Below are 9,105 nucleotides of genomic sequence, written 5' to 3'. Positions count from 1 at the left end.
GGAGGAATTAGAGGGGACTATTTTCCAAATGAAGAAAGGAAAAGCTCCAGGTCTAGACGGCTTTCTAATTGAGTTCTTCCAGGAATTTTGGGATATTATCAAGATAGATTTACTGGCAGTTGTTTAGGAATCCCAGAGAAATAAGAAAATGCTCCGAGCTCTAAATTCTACTTTCCTTGCTCTCATCCCCAAGGAGGAAGGGGCTGATCAGATTAGTCAATTTCGCCCTATATCTCTATGCAATGTTATTTATAAAATTATATCTAAGCTGATAGCTAATAGGTTAAAAAAGTGGCTTCCCAAGTTAATTTTTGAAGAATAGAGTGGCTTTGTGACGGGGTGCTAGATCCTGGATGGGGTGGTTGTGGTGACTGAGACTATTCATTCTATGGCCAATTCTAAAGACAAGGCTATGTTCATTAAGTTGGACATGGCTAAGGCATATGACAGAGTCCATTGGTCATTTCTCCAAAGGATTCTGGGTGCCTTTGGTTTTGAGGAGGAATGGATTCGGTGGGTTTTGAGTTGTGTGAATTTGACTTCTTTCTCAGACTTGATTAATGGGGAACACTCTAATCTCTGTGGTGCTTCTCGGGGTTTATGGAAGGGCGATCCCCTATCTCCTTATTTGTTTCTTCTTTTGGTAGAAGGTCTGGGCCGGTTGATAAAAAATAATGTGGAAGGGGGCTTTATTCAGGGATGGCAATGGGGAGGAGGTCTCCTTGTGCAATCTCACCTACAGTTTGTGGATGATACAACCTTGATGGGTATGGCTACCATTCGGGAGGCTTCTAATATATGCAGAGTGTTGGATGTTTATCTTGCTGCTTCAAGTCAGATGATTAATGAGGACAAATATTCCATTTATTTCTTTAATACTCCACCTTCTATTCAAAGGAGAATCGCTCATATTCTCAGATTCCAAATTGGAAGTCTTTCGATGTTCTACCTCGGCATTCCTATCTTTGGGGGTAGGCATTCTAAGGAATCATGGCAGGTTATTCTTGATAAGTTTCGGGCCAAATTTACTCATTGGACTCACCACTGGCTATCCTTTGCGGGACAGGTCCAACTGATTCAATTTGTGGTTCAAGCTCTTCCTCTCTATAGGAGTATGGTTCAGGTGGCGTCGTTCAGCTTTGTTAGGGAATTGGATTCCTTAGCAAGACAATTTTTGTGGGTTGGTAATCTTTCTTCAACCAAGTGGAGTCTTGTCAAATGGGAGGTTGTCTATAGTCAAAAATGGTTTGGTGGTCTTGGCTTATGACAATCAGTGCTGACTGGTACTGCTTTGGCTGCTCAATTGTATTGGCGTTGGTGTGTGGAAAAGGAATAGGTCTGGGCTAGGATTTTGTCTCTTAAGTACCTTCCAGGGATCCCCCATAATGATATTCCTTGGTATGGCTTGTGTGGGAAAGGCTTTGTGATTTGGAGTACTCTCAAGAAAGGAGCGACGCTCATTAAGGGTGGCTTACACTAGATCTGCAAAAGTGGCTCAGAGGCTCAGTTCTGGCATGATGCTTGGGATGGGTATCCTCCCTTGGTTTTTTAGTATCCTCATTTGCACAGGTTGGCTCAGAGTTTCTATGATGGTGGATTTTCAAGAGTGTGTGACTTTAAATCCTCTTCCCCTCAGGGTCAGATGGTGGAGGCAAGGTGGAAGAATCCAGAGGAGTGGCCTATTTTTGGTTCAGAAGCGAAGCGGGCTGAGCTCCAGTTCATTCTTTCAGGGCAAGACTGTAATTCCCTTAGGGGTGTGGATGTGTTGGCCTAGTCCCCTGATCCCAAGGGCATTTATACTATTTCCTCTAGTTATTAGGAGTTGCTCTCCTAGAAGCTGGTGGGAGGGGAGGTTCATTGGTGGAAGAAATTTTGGAGTCAGTTTTCTTGGCCAACATGTAACTGCTTTTTTTGGACCTTGGCTTGGAACAGGTGCCTGACATGGGACAATATTTGAAAGAGGGGTTTTTCTGGCCTGTCGAGATGTATCCTGTGTAGTAGGGGGGAAGAAGACTCTATTCATTTATTCTTCCATTGCTCTTTCACTCTACAGTTATGGCATTTCTGGTGTGAGGTTTGGAAATACCCGTGCATTCACGCCTCCTCTCTGAAAAATTTTTGGTTGAGACTAGGGAGGCCCCCATCCGTGGCTTCCTTTTTGCAAGATGTTTGGTATATTGGTCCTACCTTTTTGCTATGGCAAGTCTGGCTGGAACGAAATCGAAGAATATTTCGGGGAGAAGCTTTGGGGATTCAGCAGGTTTGGATTAGAATTTTGGGAATGATTCAGGACACATTCTTAGCTAAAAGTGAGGTGGTGATGCCTCTCGAGAGGGACGATGCTGTAATGGTTGACAGGTTTGGAATTCAAGGAATTTCTCTAGTCTCTGCCTGTGTTAGGAGAGGCAGAAGGGTGAAACATAAATTCCAAAGGATAGGGAAGTGGATGTCCCCTCCAGATGGCATTTTGAAAGTTAATACTGATGGTTCATCTAGGGGAAACCCAGGGCCTGCTGGTATAGGTGGGATTGGCAGGGACTCTTCTGGAAGGGTGGTTTTTATATTCTCAGTCAATAAAGGAATGCAAACTGTTAATAGAATGGAAGGTTTGGCTATTCTTTATGCTTTGCAGAGGGCATATGCTTTGGGCTGGCGCAAGGTGATTTGTGAATCTGACTCTTAGGTTCTTGTGAATCTTCTACTTGAGAGGAAGTGTTCGAATGTTAGTTGGGAGTTTTCTTTGATAGTGCAATAGATTTTACAGGTTAGTTCTATGATGGATTCAATGTCTTATACCCATATTCCAAGGGAGTGGAATAGGGAAACTGATAGTTTGGGAAAGTGGGCATCTGGAAATGTAGATGGTTGGTGGATTAAAGAGAGGGAGCAACTGCCAGGTGACTTACGTCAAGATTTGGAGAGAACGTTGTCAGAGGATGTAAGTGGAATTAGGGAGAGTTGATTTTGCCTCTACGGTTTTTCTATGGTTTCTAGTGTTTCCTGGGGTTTAGGCCTTGTTTTGTTTTGTACTGCTTTGATCTCTTATTCAATAAAGTTTTTACCCCTCTTTGTTCAAAAAAATGACTTTACAATTCAAATTAGGTGAATGTACAACCACCATATCCATAACAAAAATATTTAGAAAATATCCAATTAAATTCTAAATTTTGACAATTGATAATAATAACAGGTGTGGTATTTACCTAGTAATTAGATATAGTTTTAATATATAATATAATATAATAAAGTATAAAATAATTTAATAAAAATATTTTAAAAATTTAAAAACTAATAGTTTAAGTTAAAATAATTATATATACATGAGTTTTTGTAAACTCATTATAGAAAGATAAAAAATAATAATATTAAACTTTTATATTTAAAATTATAATATACACTTTTTAGCACAATAATATATTAAAAGATTAAAATTTAAAGTTTATATATATACAAAAATATTAAGATTATAAGTAATATTATTTTTGGATTTCAAAATATTTTTAATATTATTTTTAATGGTTTATATATATATATATTGTAAACATCTAACATTGTCCAAATACTCATTTCATGACCAATTAAATAAATATTTATTATTTATTTAATTACCTTATCTTTAATTAAATAAATTTACATTTATTTAATTAAATTTTCCTTTCCTTGATTTAATCAAACTAAGGTTTATTTAAATCCTAGCCTTCCTAGTTACATTCTAAACCATTCACTTTAATTAAGTAAAGTATGTCGTTTACTCAATTAATCCCTTTTAAGCCCACTTGGCATTAAATATTAAATTTAATCCTATTTGAGCACATGGCTCCTAACTTTAACCCTCACCTAACTTCACTTTCCTAACCTAACCCATCATTCTAAACCTACCCACTTCCTTAATCCCACTTACTTTTCCTAATCACCTTGCTAATCCACTTTTAATCCTAAGTGTGTGCTCACACATGTGTGAGGAATCCTCACACATGTGTGAGGAACACTAACACTTCCCACACCCCTCATGCCTTCCATGCCTCTTGCATAGGTGTCCTCCTTCACATGGGAATCAAGTTGTCTCACACATGTGTGAGAAACCATGCTTCTCACACCTCTTACACCTGTCATTGACCTATCACATCAAAGGTTGCTCACACATGTGTCAGCATCTTTCCCCCTTTGAATGGTCAAAAAGTCTAATCCACATGGAGTCTACTTGGCCTCCACCTCATGGACACCTCATTGATCCAGTGAGATCCTAGCCCTTCATCTTGCATTGAATCTCAACTATTTGTTTCATCTCATTTCCTATAAAAGGAGAGCCCTCTCCTTATCTACACATATGAGGCACTATCTAGCCCATTGTTATGCTACAAGATTTATAAGAAACCACATCCCACAACAATGAAATCATCAACCATTTGGTGATTTCATAAGGTTTGCATTAGTGCTATTTTTTGTAGATTAAGCTATTTTGATTTCATGTCTTCATTATTCACACGTTGTCTTTCATATTTGAGGTTTGCTTGAACATGTAGGAATATGCATTAGTTTCTTAGTGTTTATTCCTTGGTTATATTTTATGCAACACATTTTGGCATGCCCGGTGGGACCCACGTCCCTATTTTCCTCAAAAAATTATCAAAAACCATAACTCACGACCAAAAACCCGCACATTATCGTCTGCACCGAACATAGTATCATTTGCATTCTATCGTCTATGTAGATTATGCAGACTAGCATCTATGCAAATTGGCATCTCTACCCTACATGTTTTGATCCCACCTTTTTTGGTATTAAACCCGAGTTTAGCGTTTTCTCCTAGTAAATTATCATCTCCAATGTTCTGTCGTCTGCACTAACCTGTTTTGTTGTCTGCATTGTGGGTGGCCAAAAATTGATCTTTTTTATAAATTGGTGTCTTCGCCTCTAAACTATCATCTATGTTTTCTCAGCAACCCACTGTTTTGGCATTTGTGATTTTTCGATGAGTTTTAGTTTTGTCATCTACAATTTTTTGGCAAGTTTTAATTGTGTCACCTACGAGTTTTGTTGTCTTCGTTATTCTGTCATCTCCACCTGGATTCTGTCATCTGTGATTTATTATATTAAAAAAAAACAAAAAAAAATTCATTTTGAAGTCACAGTTTTGTAGTTACAGGTCGGTGCTCCTCCCCTTGCGAACGGCCCCTACAACTTTCGCTGACGCTCCTCTCGCATTTTCCAGCTCCTTCATGCACAGTAACCCCAGCCTCCACTCACCTGTAAACTCTAGTACCCGTGGCCAATGCATCCCCCACTTCACTTACCCTACACTCCCGTGCCACCATTCCTTCCTTTGTCCATGCGACACCACCACCCTTCCACCCTCGCTATCACCACCTCCTGCTCCCACCGCTACATAATCCTCTGCCCAAACCACCACCGCCTGCTACGTCACCCCTGCTTCTCATTCACTTAGCTGCAAAAGCCAAAACCACCATTTCTAACCCAACCATAGGCCATCCAAACCCTTTGCTACCTCTCCACCCTTTGCTCCCCCAAGCCACCACCGCCATTGGCCATTTCCCCTACCTATGATCTTGTTTTCAAAAAAAAATTAATATTTTTTTTTCATTTTAAAATGCAAAACAAAACACAAAAAAAATTTATTGACTTTTTCCACTTTATTTTTGAAAAATAACATTCATCCTTCTTCTTTTTTTCACAAAAAGAGGGGTAAAAATTTATTACGACAGGAAGAAATACAACAAGGAGAGCTCAACAAGGAGCTCGATCCTGAGCAACAAGATCATCAAATTCTTGCACCATCTCAAAGGACAGTTGCCCCCTATCCCTAATATTCCAACCCGGATCATGACTAGAAGCCCATTTGGCTAAACAATCAGCAGGTCTATTCAATTCTCGCGGAATATACTTGAACCTAATGAACTGAAAAGAGGAAGAGAAGAAAAGAATCTACTTAACAACAGTGGCCAGCTGCCAACTAACATCCTCAAGCTCTTGCGAAGAAAGCATGTTCACCACCACCTGGGAATCAGACTCACAAATAATCTTACTCCATCCCCACAAGCAACACTGTTCCATAGCATATAAAATAGCCTGAGCTTCCATGAGATTGTTAGTATAATCACCCTTATGAATTGAGAAGAAAAATTTAACATTCCCAGAACTACAACGAGCCACTCCGCCAATACCAACCGGACCAAGATTCCCACGAGAAGAACCATCAGTGTTAATTTTTAGAACTCCACAGGGAGGAGGAGTCCAGTGCCCATCTCGGTTAACCCGACCCTTCCTCTGATGGTGAAGCTGCCATCCTTCTTCTTTTTTTAATATAAACTAGATTTCTAACTTTTTTTGCAAAAATGTCAAAAAACAAAAAAATAATTTTCTTGACATGTCTCTAACCATCAATTTTAGCCTCGCAGGTTGCTAATGTCATCATTGCACAAGCATTCCACATGTCCTTCTAGACCATAAGGAGCAGCCTTAAGTTTTTTGCTCATAAATTGAGCATACAGACTCCATTTTTAAAAAATGAAATATCACCGAAAAGTTAATTCTGAGCTCATTCTGATGGTGCTGGTTTCATGAGATTTTGATGCTATTTAGATCCTTGTTTTTATGTCAAATATCAAACTTTATGTTAACACTTTCATTGCAGGGTTATTTCACGTTTGTCATACATTTTCAATGCCCTAACTTGTTGTTTTGCAGGGATATTTTCTCACTAACCATATTGTTTGCAGGTTTTCCTTTAAATTTGTTTTGGGAATGAACTTGTATGCTTAAAAACATATCTTTGAGTGCATGGTTAAAGCTAAAACAATCGAATGCAATCTTGAATTCCATAAGGAAATTGACATGCATGTTTAGGATAGAAAACATTTGGGCTTGGTTCTTAAAATGAATTCACACACTCTTGAATGCCTTAAACAAATTGACATGAATGCTTAGGCTAGCAAACATTTGGGCTTGGTTCTTAAAATGAATTCACACACTCTTGAATTCCTTAAGGGAAATTGATTTCATTTTCAACATTTTTCTTATGTTCATGCTCGATTTACTTTCTTGTTGATGAATCTGTGCTTTTTGTTTATGTTGACATCGATTTCAAGTTGGAAAGAACATTGAATGCTTTAAACACATGTGTCTTCAACTAGATTACAAAACTTAAAATTTCATTGAGAAAGAACATTTGTCTTTTCAACGCCAAGGCCACTTATGTATTCTCTCCCCTCGCGCCTTTGGGTGATCTTGGGTGCACAAGAAATAAGTGGTGTTGTTTTTCTTTTAGGAGGCCTATTTGGGGATTTTATCACCCCTCGGGATGACCTCAACTCTAGTGTTTTGGCAGAGTATAAAAATTGGGAGGTGAATCGAAAGACACCTCTCTTGGCAGTAAAATCTTATCACTCTTGGCTAAGCCCCAAAGAACTTTATACCTTTGGGAAGTGAAGAAGGAGATTTGGGTTACCGTCTACCCCCAGCTGTGTGGCATTATTTTCTTTCATCTATAGGTTTGGGCCTCACGTACCTTGCATATATCAAGGATGCCCTCTAGTTGATCCTTGTACATCCTAGTTGAAACCTCATAGGATTGTTGGTGTGTTTGATGTTCTTGAGTATTTGAAACCTCCCTAGTTGAAGGGGACACACCAACTACACTTGCCTTGTATATATTTCCTTATTTGATTTTGCATCTCAAATTTGAAAAACCCAAAAAAATCATAAAACATAAAAATCCAAAAAAATCATAAAAGTTCAAAAATTCAAAAAAAATCAAAAACATTTCAAAAACAACAAAAACAAGTCATGGTTCAAGTCTGCTTAGTCAAGTTGTCCACATCAATACCACATCACTTCTTCTTTCCATCAAATTCCTCACCCTCATACATCTGTTGTCTTCATCATTCAAACCATTCCTTGAAGTCTTAATCATCTCTATTCATCCAAATCATTTCCTCATCTTCCAAATCATTCAATCTAATTCCCAATCTCCATTGTAGTCATGGTTTTTACTCCACATCACACTTCAATTCCCTCATCCAATGCTTCATGCTCATGATTCTCAATCCAATTCCTTGTCAAATCAAGTCATTTCTAATCAATTCTTAATTCAATCCATTTACATCTTCATCCATAATCAAACTTTCTAATTTCATCCATTCATGCCTTCTTCTAATTCAACTTTGCATCACATCTTCTACTTTGGACATAGGAGCATTTTCATAAACATCAGACTTTAATTCAAATCCCACATTCACTTGCTTGCAATATCATAAGGGTTTTATCAAAGCTATATCAAACATTCATCCAATATTAATATCAAATCAAATCCAATCAATATCAGGTCAAATCCATTTCAAATCAAATTGACACAAACTCCAGAATTGCTCCTAGTCCTAAGTTCATATTTCCTCCATCATCAAATCTTTCATCACTCTTTGTCTAAGATCCATGGATAAGAATTGTCTTAACCAAATGGTTGACGATCTTCAATGGTAATCTAGAGTTATACCTCCCTTTCAACCTATGTATCAAATCACTCCTCAAAACTTCATATCCAATTCTAATCCATCTCACATTTCTTATTCCTCTACCTTTGACAAGGGAAATCCACTTCATTGTCCTTCAACCACATATGCTTCCATTCATAGCCCACATAATTCCTCAAGTAGAAATGTCATTGCCGAAGAAATTGAGGAACTAAAGAATTCTATCTTGAGCCTAGCAAATCAATAGACAAAGTCCACCTTCTATGCCATGTGTCCTCCTTCTCCATGTTTCAAAGACCATAGTCCTCATGTCCCATCCAACCTCAATCCTCTAGACAATTCCCCATGTCTTGAGCTTAATGTAAAAAACCATCACCCCAATCCCCTACCCATACCTCCACCTTCACCCAATCCTAATCCTCCAAAAAAATCATCCCCACCTTGTAATGGGTTCTTCTCACACAATTTCTTGGCTAAGTGTACAATGCAAAATGAAGTTATCCAATCACCCATAGTCATACCCCCAGTTCCACCTAAAGACCTTCGTCCAAAGCATGACATTATAGATTCCTCTTCTCCTCTAGATCTAAGAATTTTTCAATCCCATCGTTCCCTTATC

The 9,105-nt window shown here is 38.3% G+C and overlaps 1 protein-coding gene across 1 annotated transcript; it reads left to right on the top strand.

The window, feature by feature from the left end:
* The first annotated feature begins 430 nt into the window (after nt 1-430).
* LOC149560587 (uncharacterized) lies at nt 431-2,962 on the top strand. The gene is made up of 5 exons (XM_089827645.1): nt 431-1,184; nt 1,275-1,317; nt 1,570-1,739; nt 2,133-2,659; nt 2,765-2,962. Exons 1-5 carry the CDS (start codon nt 431-433, stop codon nt 2,960-2,962), a joined length of 1,692 nt encoding a protein of 563 aa, XP_089683771.1.
* Nucleotides 2,963-9,105: the final 6,143 nt, after the last annotated feature.

Source organism: Cupressus sempervirens, chromosome 4 (assembly GCF_028749045.1).
Source record: "Cupressus sempervirens isolate cs-2001-9-10 chromosome 4, ASM2874904v1, whole genome shotgun sequence".
Classification (NCBI taxonomy): Eukaryota; Viridiplantae; Streptophyta; class Pinopsida; order Cupressales; family Cupressaceae; genus Cupressus; species Cupressus sempervirens.
The sequence above is the reverse complement of the archived record's forward strand: the minus strand, read 5'-3'. Positions and strand labels throughout refer to the sequence as shown.

Bases quoted from the DNA above. Each gene is read 5' to 3' on its own strand.
- LOC149560587 (XM_089827645.1), top strand. From the start codon at position 431: ATGGCTAAGGCATATGACAGAGTCCATTGGTCATTTCTCCAAAGGATT. The intron at 1,185-1,274 runs GTAATCTTTCTT...TATGACAATCAG, and splicing joins AAGACAATTTTTGTGGGTTG to TGCTGACTGGTACTGCTTTG. The intron at 1,740-2,132 runs GTAATTCCCTTA...GGTTGAGACTAG, and splicing joins CATTCTTTCAGGGCAAGACT to GGAGGCCCCCATCCGTGGCT.